Source organism: Ranitomeya imitator, chromosome 3 (assembly GCF_032444005.1).
Source record: "Ranitomeya imitator isolate aRanImi1 chromosome 3, aRanImi1.pri, whole genome shotgun sequence".
NCBI classification, from domain to species: domain Eukaryota; kingdom Metazoa; phylum Chordata; class Amphibia; order Anura; family Dendrobatidae; genus Ranitomeya; species Ranitomeya imitator.
Genome location: NC_091284.1, coordinates 35,064,826 through 35,084,729, shown reverse-complemented (window position 1 = coordinate 35,084,729; position 19,904 = coordinate 35,064,826). Strand labels below are relative to the sequence as shown.

The 19,904-nt window shown below is 45.4% G+C and overlaps 1 protein-coding gene across 1 annotated transcript; it reads left to right on the top strand.

The window, feature by feature from the left end:
* The first annotated feature begins 18,458 nt into the window (after positions 1 to 18,458).
* Positions 18,459 to 19,490, top strand: LOC138671541 (dynein heavy chain-like). The gene has a single exon (XM_069759719.1). It carries the CDS (start codon positions 18,459 to 18,461, stop codon positions 19,488 to 19,490), a length of 1,032 nt encoding a protein of 343 aa, XP_069615820.1.
* Positions 19,491 to 19,904: the final 414 nt, after the last annotated feature.

Sequence of the window (19,904 nt, the reverse complement as noted above, 5' to 3'; positions counted from 1 at the left end):
TGGCACCTCCGCACCGTGAGTCGGTGTGGAGGTCTTTTTGCACACTCTGCGTGGTCTTTTTGTAGTTTTTTGTGCTGATCGCAAAGTTACCTTTCCTATCCTCTGTCTGTTTAGTAAGTCTGGCCTCCCTTTGCTGAAACCTGTTTCATTTCTGTGTTTGTGACTTTCATCTTAACTCACAGTCAATATATGTGGGGGGCTGCCTTTTTCTTTGGGGAATTTCTCTGAGGCAAGGTAGGCTTTATTTTCTATCTCTAGGGCTAGTTAGCTCTTAGGCTGTGAAGAGGCGTCTAGGTAATGTCAGGAACGCTCCACGGCTATTTCTAGTGTGTGTGATAGGATTAGGGGTTGCGGTAAGCAGAGCTCCCACTTCCCAGAGCTTGTCCTTGTTGGATTAACCATCAGGTCTTTTCGGGTGCTCCTAACCACCAGGTCATAACAGTACAGCTGGCCCAAAGTATTAATGCATCTCAATAGAGGGATAAGAGAAGTTTTGAGACCATTTTTTTTTCTCTGCAGTGTGTTTTGTCTTTCTTTTCCCCTTAACCTCTGGGTGGTTCAGGACACAGGTGTAGATATGGACATTCAAGGTCTGTCCTCTTGTGTGGATCATCTCACTGCAAGAGTACAAAATATTCAAGATTTTGTGGTTCAGAATCCGATGTCAGAGCCTAGGATTCCTATTCCTGATTTGTTTTCTGGGGATAGATCTAAGTTCCTGAATTTCAAAAATAATTGTAAACTGTTTCTTGCTTTGAAACCTCGCTCCTCTGGTGACCCCGTTAAACAAGTAAAAATCATTATTTCTTTGTTGCGTGGTGACCCTCAAGACTGGGCATTTTCCCTTGCGCCAGGAGATCCTGCATTGCGTGATGTAGATGCGTTTTTTCTGGTGCTTGGATTGCTTTATGATGAACCAAATTCAGTGGATCAGGCAGAGAAAATCTTGCTGGCTTTGTGTCAGGGTCAGGATGAAGCGGAGGTATATTGTCAGAAGTTTAGAAAGTGGTCTGTGCTTACTCAGTGGAATGAGTGTGCCCTGGCGGCAATTTTCAGAAAGGGTCTTTCTGAAACCCTTAAGGATGTCATGTTGGGATTTCCCACGCCTGCTGGTCTGAATGAGTCTATGTCCTTGGCCATTCAGATCGATCGGCGCTTGCGGGAGCGCAAAGCTGTGCACCATTTGGCGGTATTCTCTGAGCATAGGCCTGAGCCTATGCAATGTGATAGGACTTTGACCAGAGCTGAGCGGCAAGAACACAGATGTCAGAATGGGCTGTGTTTTTACTGTGGTGACTCCACTCATGCTATCTCCGATTGTCCTAAGCGCACTAAGCGGTTCGCTAGGTCTGCCACCATTGGTACGGTACAGTCTAAATTTCTATTGTCTGTTACTCTGATTTGCTCTTTGTCATCCTATTCTGTTATGGCATTTGTGGATTCAGGCGCTGCCCTGAATTTGATGGACTTGGAGTATGCTAGGCGCTGTGGTTTTTTCTTGGAGCCCTTGCAGTATCCTATTCCATTGAGAGGAATTGATGCTACGCCTTTGGCCAAGAATAAGCCTCAGTACTGGACTCAATTGACCATGTGCATGGCTCCTGCACATCAGGAGGATATTCGCTTTTTGGTGTTGCATAAACTGCATGATGTGGTCGTTTTGGGGTTGCCATGGCTACAGGTCCATAATCCAGTATTGGAAATCTATGTCTGTGTCCAGCTGGGGTTGTCAAGGGGTACATGGTGATGTTCCATTGCTGTCAATTTCGCCTTCCACTCCTTCTGAAGTCCCTGAATTTTTGTCGGATTACCGGGATGTATTTGATGAGCCCAAATCCAGTGCCCTACCTCCTCATAGGGATTGCGATTGTGCTATTAATTTGATTCCTGGTAGTAAGTTTCCTAAGGGCCGACTGTTCAATTTATCTGTGCCAGAGCACGCCGCTATGCGGAGTTATAAAAAGGAATCCTTGGAGAAAGGTCTTATTCGCCCGTCGTCATCACCGTTGGGAGCAGGGTTCTTTTTTTGTGGCCAAGAAGGATGGTTCTTTGAGACCTTGTATTGATTACCGCCTTCTTAATAAGATCACAGTCAAATTTCAGTACCCTTTGCCGCTGCTGTCTGATTTGTTTGCTCGGATTAAGGGGGCTAGTTGGTTCACCAAGATAGATCTTCGAGGGGCGTATCTTGTGCGTATTAAACAGGGCGATGAATGGAAAACAGCATTTAATACGCCCGAGGGCCATTTTGAGTACCTCGTTATGCCATTCGGGCTTTCTAATGCTCCATCTGTATTTCAGTCCTTTATGCATGACATCTTCCGAGAGTACCTGGATAGATTCATGATTGTATATTTGGATGATATTTTGGTCTTTTCGGATGATTGGGAGTCTCATGTAAAACAGGTCAGAATGGTGTTCCAGGTCCTTCGCTCAAATTCCTTGTTTGTGAAGGGGTCTAAATGTCTCTACGGAGTTCAGAAGGTTTCATTTTTGGGTTTCATTTTTTCTCCTTCTACTATCGAGATGGACCCTGTTAAAGTTCAGACCATTTATGATTGGACTCAGCCGACATCTGTGAAGAGCCTGCAGAAGTTCCTGGGCTTTGCTAATTTTTACCGTCGCTTCATCGCTAATTTTTCTAGTGTGGCTAAACCGTTGACTGATTTGACCTAGAAAGGTGCTGATGTGGTCAATTGGTCCTCTGCGGCTGTAGAGGCTTTTCAGAAGTTGAAGTGTCGTTTTTCTTCTGCCCCTGTGTTGTGCCAGCCAGATGTTTCGCTCCCGTTTCAGGTCGAGGTTGATGCTTCTGAGATTGGAGCAGGGGCTGTTTTGTCGCAAAGAAGTTTTGATGGCTCGGTGATGAAACCATGTGCCTTCTTTTCTAGAAAGTTCTCGCTTGCTGAGCGCAATTATGATGTTGGCAATCGAGAGTTGTTGGCCATGAAGTGGGCATTCGAGGAGTGGCGACATTGGCTTGAAGGAGCCAAGCATCGCATGGTGGTTTTGACGGATCACAAGAATTTGACTTATCTCGAGTCTGCCAAACGGTTGAATCCTAGACAGGCTCGATGGTCGCTATTTTTCTCCCGTTTTAATTTTGTGGTTTCGTACCTTCCGGGCTCTAAGAATGTGAAGGCTGATGCCCTGTCAAGGAGTTTTGTGCCTGACTCTCCGGGTGTTCCTGAGCCAGCGGGTATTCTCAAAGAGGGGGTAATTTTGTCTGCCATCTCCCCTGATTTGCGGCGGGTGCTGCAGAAGTTTCAGGCTGAGAGACCTGACCGTTGTCCTGCGGAGAAACTGTTTGTCCCTGATAGATGGACTAGTAGAGTTATCTCTGAGGTTCATTGTTCGGTGTTGGCTGGTCATCCTGGAATCTTTGGTACCAGAGATTTGGTGGCTAGATCCTTTTGGTGGCCTTCTTTGTCACGGGATGTGCGTTCTTTTGTGCAGTCCTGTGGGACTTGTGCTCGGGCTAAGCCCTGCTGTTCTCGTGCCAGTGCGTTGCTTTTGCCCTTGCCGGTCCCGAAGAGGCCCTGGACGCATATTTCCATGGATTTTATTTCAGATCTCCCTGTCTCTCAAAGGATGTCTGTTATTTGGGTGGTTTGTGATCGCTTCTCTAAGATGGTCCATTTGGTACCCTTGTCTAAGTTGCCTTCTTCCTCTGATTTGGTGCCATTGTTTTTCCAGCATGTGGTTCGTTTGCATGGCATTCCGGAGAACATCGTCTCGGACAGAGGTTCCCAGTTTGTTTCGAGGTTTTGGCGGTCCTTTTGTGCTAAGATGGGCATTGATTTGTCTTTTTCTTCGGCTTTCCATCCTCAGACAAATGGCCAAACCGAACGAACTAATCAGACTTTGGAAACATATCTGAGATGCTTTGTTTCTGCTGATCAGGATGATTGGGTGTCCTTCTTGCCTTTGGCTGAGTTCGCCCTTAATAATCGGGCCAGCTCGGCTACTTTGGTTTCGCCGTTTTTCTGTAATTCTGGTTTTCATCCTCGTTTCTCTTCAGGGCAGGTTGAGCCTTCGGACTGTCCTGGTGTGGATACTGTGGTCAGGGGCGGATTATCAGAGTGTCAATATGGGCGGTAGCCCAGGGCCCAGTGGTCTGGGGGGGCCCTGGGCTACCGCACAGATTGACCCTCTGATAATCATCTGTGAATGCTGGTGGCCACCGCCGGCATTTATGTGCCCCCGCCGTACCCGGTGGGCAGAGAGAGGGGGCCTGCATCAGGCCCCTTCTCATCTGCTCACCGGGCCCCTTCCGGTGCTGCGGCGGTTTCCTATTGATGTGCGGGCGCGCGCCCGCACATCAATAGTTAACAACAGCCGCCAGCCAATTGGAGGCTGGCGGCTGATGTCGGCCGCAGGCGCACACGTCGCCGGCGTCTGACGTCATTGTCAGTCGCCGGCGAGTGTGCTCTGTTGGAGGGAGCTCATCGCTGGAGCGCGGACAGGTGAGGAGACTTTGTTTTTTGATTTTTTTGTTTTTTTTATAACGGTGGACACACTGAGGGCAATGCTGGAGGACACTGGGGCAGATTGCTGGAGGACACTGGGGCAGATTGCTGGAGGACACTGGGGCAGATTGCTGGAGGACACTGGGGCAGATTGCTGGAGGACACTGGGGCAGATTGCTGGAGGACACTGGGGCAATGCTGGAGGACCCTGGGGCAATGCTGGAGGACACTGGGCCAATTTTGGAGGACACTGAGGCAGATTGCTGGAGGACACTGAGGCAGATTGCTGGAGGACACTGAGGCAATGCTGGAGACACTGGGGCAGATTGCTGGAGACACTGGGGCAGATTGCTGGAGACACTGGGGCAATGCTGGAGACACTGGGGGAAATGCTGGACATACTGGGGGAAATGCTGGACATACTGGGGCAGATTGCTGGACACACTGGTGGTAATATTCTGGACACACTGTCTGGGGGCAATGCTGGACGCACTGGGGCAGATTGCTGGACACACTGTCTGGGGGCAATATGCTGGACACACTGGGGCAATATGCTGGACATACTGGGGCAGATTGCTGGACACACTGGCGGTAATATGCTGGACACACTTAGGCAGATTGCTGGACACACTGGGGCAGATTGCTGGACACACTGTCTGGGGGCAATGCTGGACACACTGGGGGCAATATGCTGGAGACACTGGGGCAGATTGCTGGACACTGGGGCAATATGCTGGACATACTGGGGCAGATTGCTGGACACACTGGGGGCAGGACTGGAGGCATGGGCAGAATGTAGACACGGGGCATGATTGGAGACACGGGGCAGAATGAAAGACATGGGGCAGGATTGGATCATGGGGCAGGATGGATACGATGGAGACATATGGGTCAGGATGGGGAGATCATATGGGGTAGAATGGATACTCATGAGGGCAGGATGCGAGAACATATGGCTGGAGCCAGGAATGAGACACACGGGGCCAGGATGTGGAATATTATTACCATAGGGGCTAATTAAGGGATATTATTACTGCAGTGATGTATTTATTTTATTTTTTGAGTATACTGTTTTAAATGGGGGTCGGTCCTGTTACTGTGCAGAGTGACACTATATCACCTTTTTTTCTTCACGTGGTGTAATGTAGAAGTTGTGAAAAATTAAGTAATGTGTTCTGCAAGCGGAGCTCGAGATAACTGTGTTATTTCCTGCAGAAAAGAGTCCTGGCTGGAAGAAATGATGGCGGTCTGTGCTGGATGAAAGATGAAGGACGTCACCTAGAGACGTCACTGGTGAGTCAGTGTTACCTGTTGTGAATTCTGTGGCTGAATTCACTCCTGTGGTCACAAGTGGTACTGCAGCTTCTGAGCTTCCTCCCTCAGGTGTTCTGGTGAGCTCGTTAACTGCTTCATTACTTAACTCCGCCTGATGCTGCTATCCTTGCTCCTTGTCAGTGTTTCAGTGTTGGATCTGAGCTTCTCCTGATTGTTCCTGTTACCTGCTGCTCTGTATAGCTAAGTGCTTTTTGCTTTTTTGTTGCTTTTTTTCTGTCCAGCTTGTCTTTTGTTTTGCAGGAAGCTCTGAGACGCAAAGGGTGTACCGCCGTGCCGTTAGTTCGGCACGGTGGGTTTTTTTTTGCCCCCTTTGCGTGGTTTTGCTTTAGGGTTTTTTGTAGACCGCAAAGTTCGCTTTACTGTCCTCGCTCTGTCCTAGAATATCGGGCCCCACTTTGCTGAATCTATTTCATCCCTACGTTTTGTCTTTTCATCTTACTCACAGTCATTATAAGTGGGGGGCTGCCTTTTCCTTTGGGGAATTTCTCTGGGGCAAGTCAGGCCTATTTTTCTATCTTCAGGCTAGCTAGTTTCTTAGGCTGTGCCGAGTTGCCTAGGTAGTTGTTAGGCGCAATCCACAGCCGCTTTTAGTTGTGTTTAGGATAGGATCAGGTGTGCAGTCTACAGAGTTTCCACGTCTCAGAGCTCGTTCTTGTATTTTTGGGTATTTGTCAGATCACTGTGTGATCTGATCGCTAAGCACACTGTATTTCTGGATTGCCTTCATAACACCTGTCATTAGCAAACATAACAGTACAAGGAGCCTAACTAATGATTCTCAATAGAGGGAAAGAAAAAGTTCTGACATCATTTTTTTTTTTTTTTTTTTCTGCTCTGTGTTCACTTTTTTTTTTTTCCCCTAGACATTTGGGTGATTCTGGACACAGGTGTGGACATGGATATTCAGGGTCTGTGCTCTTCAATGGATAATCTCGTTATAAATGTACAAAGAATTCAAGATACTATTGATCAGAAATCTATGTTAGAACCAAGAATTCCTATTCCTGATTTGTTTTTTGGAGATAGAACTAAGTTTCTAAGTTTCAAAAATAATTGTAAGCTATTTCTGGCCTTGAAACCTCATTCTTCTGGTAATCCTATTCAACAGGTTTTGATTATTATTTCTTTTTTGCGCGGCGACCCTCAAGACTGGGCATTTTCTCTTGCGCCAGGAGACCCTGCATTGAGTAGTGTCGATGCGTTTTTCCTGGCGCTCGGATTGCTGTACGATGAGCCTAATTCAGTGGATCAGGCTGAGAAAAATTTGCTGGCTTTGTGCCAGGGTCAGGATGATATAGAAGTATATTGTCAGAAATTTAGGAAATGGTCAGTACTCACTCAGTGGAATGAATCTGCGCTGGCAGCTTTGTTCAGAAAGGGTCTCTCTGAGGCTCTTAAGGATGTCATGGTGGGATTTCCTATGCCTGCTGGTTTGAATGAGTCTTTGTCTTTGGCCATTCAGATCGGTCGACGCTTGCGCGAGCGTAAATCTGTGCACCATTTGGCGGTACTGCCTGAGGTTAAACCTGAGCCTATGCAGTGCGATAGGACTATGACTAGAGTTGAACGGCAGGAATACAGACGTCTGAATGGTCTGTGTTTCTACTGTGGTGATTCCACTCATGCTATTTCTGATTGTCCTAAGCGCACTAAGCGGTCTGCTAGGTTTGCCGTCATTGGTACTGTACAGTCCAAATTCCTTCTGTCCATTACCTTGATATGCTCTTTGTCGTCGTTTTCTGTCATGGCGTTTGTGGATTCGGGCGCTGCCCTGAATCTGATGGATTTGGACTATGCTAAACGTTGTGGGTTTTTCTTGGAGCCTTTGCGGTGTCCTATTCCATTGAGAGGAATTGATGCTACACCTTTGGCCAAGAATAAACCTCAATACTGGGCCCAGCTGACCATGTGCATGGCTCCTGCACATCAGGAAGTTATTCGCTTTCTGGTGTTGCATAATCTGCATGATGTGGTCGTGTTGGGGTTGCCATGGCTACAAACCCATAATCCAGTATTGGATTGGAATTCCATGTCGGTATCCAGCTGGGGTTGTCAGGGGGTACATGGTGATGTTCCATTTTTGTCGATTTCGTCATCCACCCCTTCTGAGGTCCCAGAGTTCTTGTCTGATTATCAGGATGTATTTGAAGAGCCCAAGTCCGATGCTCTACCTCCGCATAGGGATTGTGATTGTGCTATCAATTTGATTCCTGGTAGTAAATTCCCTAAAGGTCGATTATTTAATTTATCCGTGCCCGAACACGCCGCTATGCGCAGTTATGTGAAGGAATCCCTGGAGAAGGGACATATTCGCCCATCGTCATCACCACTGGGAGCAGGGTTCTTTTTTGTAGCCAAGAAGGATGGTTCGCTGAGACCGTGTATTGATTACCGCCTTCTTAATAAGATCACTGTTAAATTTCAGTATCCCTTGCCATTGTTATCTGACTTGTTTGCTCGGATTAAGGGGGCTAGTTGGTTCACTAAGATAGATCTTCGTGGTGCGTATAATCTGGTGAGAATCAGGCAAGGAGATGAATGGAAAACTGCATTCAATACGCCCGAGGGTCATTTTGAGTATCTAGTGATGCCGTTCGGACTTGCCAATGCTCCATCTGTGTTTCAGTCTTTTATGCATGACATCTTCCGTGAGTATCTGGATAAATTCCTGATTGTTTACTTGGATGACATTTTGATCTTCTCAGATGATTGGGAGTCTCATGTGAAGCAGGTCAGAATGGTTTTTCAGGTCCTGCGTGCTAACTCTTTGTTTGTGAAGGGATCAAAGTGTCTCTTCGGTGTGCAGAAAGTTTCATTTTTGGGGTTCATCTTTACCCCTTCTACTATCGAGATGGATCCAGTTAAGGTCCAAGCCATCCAGGATTGGATTCAGCCGACATCTCTGAAAAGTCTGCAAAAGTTCCTGGGCTTTGCTAATTTTTATCGTCGCTTCATCTGTAATTTTTCTAGCATTGCCAAACCATTGACCGATTTGACCAAGAAGGGTGCTGATTTGGTTAATTGGTCTTCTGCTGCTGTGGAAGCTTTTCAGGAGTTGAAGCGTCGTTTTTGTTCTGCCCCTGTGTTGTGTCAGCCAGATGTTTCTCTTCCGTTACAGGTCGAGGTTGATGCTTCTGAGATTGGAGCAGGGGCGGTTTTGTCACAGAGAGGTTCTGATTGCTCAGTGATGAAACCATGTGCTTTCTTTTCCAGGAAGTTTTCGCCCGCTGAGCGTAATTATGATGTGGGCAATCGAGAGTTGCTGGCCATGAAGTGGGCATTCGAGGAGTGGCGTCATTGGCTTGAAGGAGCTAAGCATCGCGTGGTGGTATTGACTGATCATAAGAACTTGACTTATCTCGAGTCTGCCAAGCGCTTGAATCCTAGACAGGCCCGTTGGTCGTTATTTTTTGCCCGCTTCGACTTTGTGATTTCGTACCTTCCGGGCTCTAAAAATATGAAGGCGGATGCTCTGTCTAGGAGTTTTGTGCCCGACTCTCCGGGTTTATCTGAGCCAGCGGGTATCCTCAAGGAAGGAGTCATTGTGTCTGCCATCTCCCCTGATTTGCGGCGGGTGCTGCAAAAATTTCAGGCGAATAAACCTGATCGTTGTCCAGCAGAGAAACTGTTCGTCCCTGATAGGTGGACTAATAAACTTATCTCTGAACTTCATTGTTCGGTGTTGGCTGGTCATCCTGGAATCTTTGGTACCAGAGAGTTAGTGGCTAGATCCTTCTGGTGGCCATCTCTGTCACGGGATGTACGTACTTTTGTGCAGTCCTGTGGGATTTGTGCTAGGGCTAAGCCCTGCTGTTCTCGTGCCAGTGGGTTGCTTTTGCCCTTGCCGGTCCCAAAGAGGCCTTGGACACATATTTCGATGGATTTCATTTCTGACCTTCCCGTTTCTCAAAAGATGTCAGTCATTTGGGTGGTCTGTGATCGCTTTTCTAAAATGGTTCATCTGGTGCCCTTGGCTAAATTGCCTTCCTCCTCTGATTTGGTACCTTTGTTCTTTCAGCATGTGGTTCGGTTGCATGGCATTCCTGAGAATATTGTTTCTGACAGAGGTTCCCAGTTTGTTTCAAGGTTCTGGCGAGCCTTTTGTGGTAGGATGGGCATTGACCTATCCTTTTCCTCGGCTTTCCATCCTCAGACTAATGGCCAGACCGAACGAACCAATCAGACCTTGGAAACATATCTGAGATGTTTTGTTTCTGCAGACCAGGATGATTGGGTGTCCTTTTTGCCGTTGGCTGAGTTCGCCCTTAATAATCGGGCCAGCTCGGCTACCTTGGTTTCTCCATTTTTTTGCAATTCTGGGTTCCATCCTCGTTTCTCTTCAGGACAGGTTGAGTCTTCGGACTGTCCTGGTGTGGATTCTGTGGTGGATAGGTTGCAGCAGATCTGGACTCAGGTAGTGGACAATTTGATCTTGTCCCAGGAGAAAGCTCAACTTTTCGCTAATCGCAGACGCCATGTGGGTCCCCGACTTCGTGTTGGGGATCTGGTTTGGTTATCTTCTCGTCATATTCCTATGAAGGTTTCCTCTCCTAAATTTAAACCTCGTTTTATTGGTCCGTATAGGATTTCTGAGGTTCTCAATCCTGTGTCTTTTCGTTTGACCCTCCCAGACTCCTTTTCCTTACATAATGTATTCCATAGGTCGTTGTTGCGGAGATACGTGGCACCTATGGTTCCATCTGTTGAGCCTCCTGCCCCGGTTTTGGTGGAGGGGGAATTGGAGTATATTGTGGAGAAGATTTTGGATTCTCGTGTTTCTAGACGGAAACTCCAGTATCTGGTTAAATGGAAGGGTTATGCTCAGGAAGATAATTCCTGGGTTTTTGCCTCTGATGTTCATGCTTCCGATCTTGTTCGTGCCTTTCATGCGGCTCATCCTGGTTGGCCTGGGGGCTCTGGTGAGGGTTCGGTGACCCCTCCTCAAGGGGGGGGTACTGTTGTGAATTCTGTGGCTGAATTCACTCCTGTGGTCACAAGTGGTACTGCAGCTTCTGAGCTTCCTCCCTCAGGTGTTCTGGTGAGCTCGTTAACTGCTTCATTACTTAACTCCGCCTGATGCTGCTATCCTTGCTCATTGTCAATGTTTCAATGTTGGATCTGAGCTTCTCCTGATTGTTCCTGTTACCTGCTGCTCTGTATAGCTAAGTGCTTTTTGCTTTTTTGTTGCTTTTTTTCTGTCCAGCTTGTCTTTTGTTTTGCAGGAAGCTCTGAGACGCAAAGGGTGTACCGCCGTGCCGTTAGTTCGGCACGGTGGGTTTTTTTTTGCCCCCTTTGCGTGGTTTTGCTTTAGGGTTTTTTGTAGACTGCAAAGTTCGCTTTACTGTCCTCGCTCTGTCCTAGAATATCGGGCCCCACTTTGCTGAATCTATTTCATCCCTACGTTTTGTCTTTTCATCTTACTCACAGTCATTATATGTGGGGGGCTGCCTTTTCCTTTGGGGAATTTCTCTGGGGCAAGTCAGGCCTATTTTTCTATCTTCAGGCTAGCTAGTTTCTTAGGCTGTGCCGAGTTGCCTAGGTAGTTGTTAGGCGCAATCCACAGCCGCTTTTAGTTGTGTTTAGGATAGGATCAGGTGTGCAGTCTACAGAGTTTCCACGTCTCAGAGCTCGTTCTTGTATTTTTGGGTATTTGTCAGATCACTGTGTGCGCTCTGATCGCTAAGCACACTGTATTTCTGGATTGCCTTCATAACACCTGTCATTAGCAAACATAACAGTTACCTATACACTGACACTATACACTGTATACTATATAGAGGTCCTGTGTATAATACCACCAGTGATCTCTGTATTACCTCTACACAGACACTGCATACTAAGTACAGATCTCCTGTGAATACTGGCACTTATGGTGATAGTATTGTGTTGTTGTTTTTTACTGATCAGTATTGTAGTATTCAGTCACTATGTGGTGGTAATATGTGGTCTGGAAATTGTGTTGTGGTATTTGTCCCTTGTATGTGATATTTGGTCACCAAGTGGTGGTAATATGTGGTCTTGACATGGTGCGGTGGTATTTGTTCCTTGTATGTGATATTATTCGATCACTGTGGTTGTAATTTGTGGTCTGGTCATGGCGCGGTGGTATTTGTTCCTTGTATGTGATATTATTGGTTAAAATATACCTAAATTGTATTGCAGATTCTAACAAATATTTAATAGGTTACAGTAGAGTAGGGCCCGGCCATTTTTCTGGAATAATCTGGTTCGGGTATATCATGACCCCCGTCACATGACCCCCGTCACATGACCCCCGTCACATGACCCCCGTCACATGACCGGGGGGGGGGCCCACAGTGTCTGAACAGCCCGGGGCCCTGGTTACCCTTAATCCACCCCTGACTGTGGTGGACAGGTTGCAGCAGATTTGGACTCATGTGGTGGACAATTTGACATTGTCCCAGGAGAAGGCTCAACGTTTCGCTAACCGCCGGTGCTGTGTTGGTCCCGGGGGGGTACTGTTGTGAATTCTGTTATCGAGCTCCCTCCTGTGGTTATGAATGGTACTTCGGCGAGTTCTGTCCATGGACTCCCTCTGGTGGCTGTGAGTGGAGCTGCTGCTTCTGAGGTTCCTTCCACAGGTGACGTGGTTTATTCTTTGGCTGGCTGCTCTATTTAACTCCACTCAGATCGTTACTCCATGCCAGCTGTCAATGTTCTTGTACTGGTTCAGTTTGCTCTTGGATCTGTCGGGTGTCCTGTCTACTCCAGCAGAAGCTAAGTCCCTGCTAGTTTATTATTTGTTCTTTGTTTTCTTGTCCAGCTTTGCTATCATGATTTTGCTTTGCTAGCTGGAAGCTCTGGGATGCAGAGTGGCACCTCCGCACCGTGAGTCGGTGCGGAGGTCTTTTCTGCACACTCTGCGTGGTCTTTTTGTAGTTTTTTGTGCTGACCGCAAAGTTACCTTTCCTATCCTCTGTCTGTTTAGTAAGTCTGGCCTCCCTTTGCTGAAACCTGTTTCATTTCTGTGTTTGTGACTTTCATCTTAACTCACAGTCAATATATGTGGGGGGCTGCCTTTTTCTTTGGGGAATTTCTCTGAGGCAAGGTAGGCTTTATTTTCTATCTCTAGGGCTAGTTAGCTCTTAGGCTGTGAAGAGGCGTCTAGGGAGTATCAGGAACGCTCAACGGCTATTTCTAGTGTGTGTGATAGGATTAGGGGTTGCGGTCAGCAGAGCTCCCACTTCCCAGAGCTTGTCCTTGTTGGTTTAACCATCAGGTCTTTTCGGGGGCTCCTAACCACCAGGTCATAACAGATATATGGATAGATACATCTATGTATCTACAGATATATCTATCTGTAAATATATCTATAGATCGATATAGCCATAGTTATATCCATAGATATATCCATAGTTATATCTGTAGTTATATCTATACAATTATCCATAGATATCCATGTATAGATATATAGATTTATCTATGGATCTATCTATAGATATATCCATAGATATATAATAGCAAGGCCTATGTTTCTTAATGAATGTTTAATAAAAAAAAAAACTGGAAAATAATGGCGTGGGCTCCTGCACAATTTTCTGCGCCAGAGGGGTAAAGCCGACGGCCGGGGGCCAATTTTTGTAGCCTGGGAAGAGGTTACTACCCATGGCCCCCTCCCAGGCTATGAATATCAGCCGCAGCTGTCTGCGTAGCCTTTACTGGCTATTAAAATAGGGGGACCCCCCAAAAATGACGTGGGGTCCCCCTATATTTTATAGCCAGAAAGGCTACGCAGACAGCTGTTGTGGGCTGATATTCATAGCCTAGAGAGGGGCCACGGATATTGGCCCCCTCTCGGCTACAAATACCAGCCCCCAGCCGCCACAGAAATGGTGCATCTGTGAGATGCGCCAATTCCAGCACTTAGCCCCTCTCTTCCCACTCCTGTGTAGCAGTGGGATATGAGGTAATAAGGGGTTAATGTCACCTTGCTATTGTAAGGTGACATTAAGCCGGGTTAATAATGGAGAGGCGTCAATATGACGCCTATCCATTATTAATCCTATAGTAGTGAAAGAGTTGAAAAAAATAAAGACACAGCCAGAAAAAGTATTTTAATATTCTTAATTTAACCATACTTACCATACTCGATTGCCTGCAAAAAAATTAAAATAATAAACCAACCGTATACTACCTGTCCGCTGTAGTCCAATTAATTACGAGTGTCCCAAGATGATCTCCCCTATAGAACAGTGACATCGGGTGATGTCACTGCTCTATAGGACCTCCAGTGACACACTGACAGGAGACAATGGCTCCTGCAGTGCATCACTGAAGAGGTTACCTGAGTTCAGGGTCTCACTTTATGGCATTGCTGCATGGGAACTTTCTCACACAGCAGTGCCACAAGTGAGACTAGGGACTATTTTTTACAGTGGCGGAGGAATACAGTGCGGAAGGATACCTTCCGTCATTGTATTCCTGGAACCCCTAGAGCGGTCGCATCAGCTGATGCTGCTGTCCACGGGAGATCGTCGTGGGACACTCGTTTTAATTGTATTTCTGCGGATCAGGGAGTATAGTGTTTATTTATTATTTTAATATTTTTTTCAGGTGACAGTGGCTTCAGGGATCAAAGTGACAAGTGATGGTGAGTATGTACTCTATGTTATATGTACTGTATGTAATGTATGTATGTATTGTATGTAATGTGTGAATGTACTCTATGTATGTATTGTATGTTATATGTTGTATGTATTGTTATATGTTGTATGTTGTATGTACTGTTATATGTTGTATGTTATATGTTGTATGTTCTGTTATATTTTATATGTTGTATGTTCTGTTATATGTTGTATGTTCTGTTATATGTTCTATGTTGTATGTTCTGTTATATGTTCTATGTTGTATATTTTGTTATGTTATATGTGATATGTTCTGTTATATGTTATATGTTGTATGTTGTATGTTGTATGTTCTGTTATATGTTATATGTTGTGTGTTCTGTAATATGTTATATGCTGTATGTTGTATGTTATATGTTGTATGTACTGTTATATGTTATATGCTGTATGTTGTATGTTATATGTTGTATGTTCTGTTATATGTTATATGTTGTATGTTATATGTTGTATGTTGTATGTTCTGCTATATGTTATATGTTGTATGTTCTGTTATATGTTTTATGCTGTGTTATATGTTGTATGTTATATGTTGTATGAACTGTATGTTGTGTGTATTGTTGTATGTACTGTTATATGCTGTATGTTATATGTTGTATGTTCTGTTATATTTTATATGTTGTATGTTTTGTTATATGTTATATGTTGTATGTTATGTTATATGTTCTATGTTGTATGTTCTGTTATATGTTATATGTTCTGTTATATGTTATATGTTGTATGTTGAATGTTCTGTTATATGTTATATGTTGTGTGTTCTGTAATATGTTATATGTTGTATGTCATATGTTGTATGTTGCATGTTATATGTTGTATGTTCTGTCATATCTTATATGCTGTATGTTGTATGTTATATGTTGTATGTTCTGTTATATGTTATATGTTGTATGTTATATCTTGTATGTTGTGTTATATGTTATATATTGTATGTTCTGTTATATGTTTTATGTTGTATGTTATATGTTGTATGTTCTGTTATATGTTAAGTTATATGTTGTATATTCTGTTATGTTATATGTTATATGTTGTGTTATATGTTATATGTTGTATTTTCTGTTATATGTGGTATGTTGTATGTTATATGTTGTATGTTCTGTTATATGTTGTATGTTATATGTCGTATGTTCTGTTATATGTTATATGTTGTATGTTATATGTTTGTTTGTTTAGTTTTTTTTTTACATTCAACACATTAGCCAGATGATGGGACTATTATTGTCCCATTATTGGCTAATGTGTCAATCGCTGTCATTGTAGCAGGTATAGCCCGATGGGACTTCCAGTCCCATCGGACGATGCCTGCACACACACACACACACACGCACACACAAAGACCCCCGAGAGCCCGCACAGACCCCCGAGAGGCCCGCATAGACCCCAGGCAGCCCGCACAGACCCCCGGCAGGCCCGCACAGACCCCTGAGAGCCCCGCACAGACCCCCCGGCAGCACGCACAGACCCCCCGGCAGCACGCACAGAACCCCCAGCAGCCCGCACAGACCCCCCATCAGCCCATACAGACCCCCGACAGGCCCACACAGACTCCCGACAGGCCTGCACAGACCCCCGACAGGCCTGCACAGACCCCCGACAGGCCCGCATAGACCCCGGCAGACCGCAAAGACCCCCGGCAGTCCCGCACAGACCCCCCCGCACACACAGACACACACAGTCTACACACACAGTCTCCGCTCACACTCTGCCCACACTCTTCCCCCGTCCCGAACGTCAGCGTTTTCACCTGCAACTAAACTGCAGATCTTTTTCATATCTTCGGTTTGGGCTGCGGAAGTGCCCGACTCAATGCAAGTCAATGGGTGCAGAAACGCTGCAGATCCGCACAAAGAATTGACATGCTGCGGAAAAAGCAACGCTTGTGGATTTCGTTTTCCATAGGTTTACATGGTACTGTAGACCGCATGGGAAACTGCTGCAGATCTGCAGCGTCAAAAACGCCGCAGATCCGTGGTAAAAACCACAACGTGTGAACATGGCCTAAGAAAAACTTAGTGGACAGTGAGAAAATTGCAATATTTCTATTGTTTTCCTTTTAATACTGATTGTGATATGTACAAAAAAAATAGATAAAATATGAAAAAAAATACATTTAACAACCATCTGATTTAATCAATCATTTTCTGATGATAGCTTCCCTTTAAGCTTCTGAAATCTCTCTATGACTTTGTAAGCAGGTTCGAAGATGCAGAAGCACAAAGGACACGGACTCAGTGGTTATAAAATAACAGGTTATTATTTATTAACTATATACACAATTAAGTCAAGACACAGAAAATGACAATTTTACAGTAACGACAGTTGAGGCTCTATCGCGTTCTGCACTGGTTTGTGGCTACCAGTCTGGCCCTAGTCTTGGCCCTGGTGCCCTAAATGCTGCCCAAGGAAAAAAAAACTTGGCGCTACTGCACTGGGATGTTCAACAACCATATCCTGTTCATCAACTAACTATCCCTGACTGACCCTTAAACACGTAGCCACTGACTCAGTCTCACTGAACTTTGTGCTTCTCAACTAACTAACTCGACCATCCACCGGCCAACTCACTATAGGATATGCACTCAATACACTTCTAACTGCAACAATAGCGCTCACATCACACAAATACAATATATGTGGGTATGAAATATCGGAGTCAATGTACATTAATGTGTGGTCGTAAGGACGCGGTGACCAGTCTGCTGACAAGGTCCACTTTGAAACCAGAGGGCTTCTGTCAATCCGCCCCAAATTCTAGTGGCGGTCGACGCACCTTAACCCCCACAGGAGTCCATCAACTTCATACGCTACTGGGCCGCAAGACTTGGTTTGGTCTCTGACCGCAGGCAGCCCTAGTCATCGATAGACCTTCTCTTGTCATCTAAAGTCTCAAGCTCCCAACAGCTTGCACGATCGATACCTCCACTAACATGATCTGTACCTCTGCTCACATGATCCATACCTCCACTGACATGACCTGTACCTCTGCTCACACGATCCATGCCTCCACTAACTTGATCTGTACCTCTGCTCACACAATCCATACCTCCACTAACATAATCTGTACCTCTGCTCACATGATCCATACCTTCGCTAACATGATCTGTACCTCTGCTCACACAATCCATACCTCCACTAACATGATCTTTACCTCTGCTCACACAATCCATACCACCGCTAACATGATCTGTACCTCTGCTCACATGATCCATACCTCCGCTAATATGATCTGTACATCTGCTCACATGATCCATTCCTCCGATAACATGATATGTACCTCTGCTCACATGATCCATACCTCCACAAACATGATGTGTACCTCTGCTCACATGATCCATACCTCTTCTAACATGATCTGTACCTCTGCTCACATGATCCATACCTTCGCTAACATGATCTGTACCTCTGCTCACACGATCCATACCTCCACTAACATGATCTGTACCTCTGCTCACACGATCCATACCACCGCTAACATGATCTGTACCTCTGCTCACATGATTTATACCCCTGCTAACATGATCTGTACCTCTGCCCACACGATCCATACCTCCACTAATATGATCTGTACCTCTGCTCACATGATCCATACCTCCACTAACATGATCTTTACCTCTGCTCACATGATCGATATCTCCGCTAACATGATCTGTACCTCTGCTCACACGATCCATACCTCCACTAACATGATCTGTACCTCTGCTCACATGATCCATACCTCCACTAACATGATCTCTACCTCTGCTCACATGATCCATACCTCCACTAACATGATCTTTACCTCTGCTCACATGATCGATATCTCCGCTAACATGATCTGTACCTCTGCTCACATGATTCATACCCCTGCTAACATGATCTGTACCTGTGCTCACACGATCCATACCACCGCTAACATGATCTGTACCTCTGCTCACACAATCCATACCTCTACTAACATGATCTGTACATCTGCTCACATGATCGATACCACCGCTAACATGATCTGTACCTCTGCTCACATGATCCATACCTCGCTAACATGATCTCTACCTCTGCTCACATGATTCATACCCCTGCTAACATGATCTGTTCCTCTGCTCACACGATCCATACCTCCACTAACATGATCTGTACCTCTGCTCACATGATCCATACCTCCAATAACATCATCTCTACCTCTGCTCACATGATCCATACCTCCACTAACATGATCTGTACCTCTGCTCACATGATCCATACCTCCAATAACATCATCTCTACCTCTGCTCACATGATCGATATCCCCGCTAACATGATCTGTACCTCTGCTCACACGATCAATACCTCCACTAACATGATCTGTACCTCTACTCACATGATCCATACCTCCACTAACATGATCTGTACCTCTGCTCACATGATCCATACCTCCACTAACATGATCTCTACCTCTGCTCACATGATCCATACCTCCACTAACATGATCTGTACCTCTGCTCACATGATCGATATCTCCGCTAACATGATCTGTACCTCTTCTCACATGATCCATACCTCCACTAACATGATCTGTACCTCTGCTCACACGATCCATACCTCCACTAACATGATCTGTACCTCTACTCACATGATCCATACCTCCACTAACATGATCTGTACCTCTGCTCACACGATCCATACCACCGCTAACATGATCTGTACCTCTGCTCACATGATCCATACCTCCACTAACATGATCTTTACCTCTGCTCACACGATCCATACCTCCACTAACATGATCTGTACCTCTACTCACATGATCCATACCTCCACTAACATGATCTGTACCTCTGCTCACACGATCCATACCACCGCTAACATGATCTGTACCTCTGCTCACATGATCCATACCTCCGATAACATGATCTGTACCTCTGCTCACATGATCCATACCTCCACAAACATGATGTGTACCTCTGCTCACATGATCCATACCTCCGCTAACATGATCTGTACCTCTGCTAACACGATCCATACCTCTTCTAACATGATCTGTACCTCTGCTCACAAGATCCATACCACCGCTAACATTACTGATAGGGGTTTGTTATAAATCTCCAAAAATAGTGGAAGCAATGGATAATATCCTCGTAAAGCAAATAGATGAAGCTGCAATTCAAGGGGAAGTCATTATTATAGGGGACTTCAACTACCCTGAAATAGATTGGGGAACAGAAATCTGTAGTTCCAGCAAAGGCGATCGGTTTTTGACAACTATGAGTGACAATTACCTTTCACAACTGGTTCAGGACCCAACAAGAAGGGGGGCACTGCTAGACCTAATATTAACCAACAGGCCAGACCGCATAGCAAATGTAAGGGTTGGGGGTTACTTGGGAAATAGCGATCACAAAATAATAAGTTTTCATGTATCCTTTAATAAGATGTGTAGTAGAGGGGTTACACGGACACTAAACTTCAGGAGGGCAAATTTCCAACGGATGAGAGAGGATCTTGGTGCAATTAA

Excerpts from the sequence above, each read along its gene's own strand:
- LOC138671541 (XM_069759719.1), top strand. The coding sequence starts at position 18,459 with ATGATCTCTACCTCTGCTCACATGATTCATACCCCTGCTAACATGATC.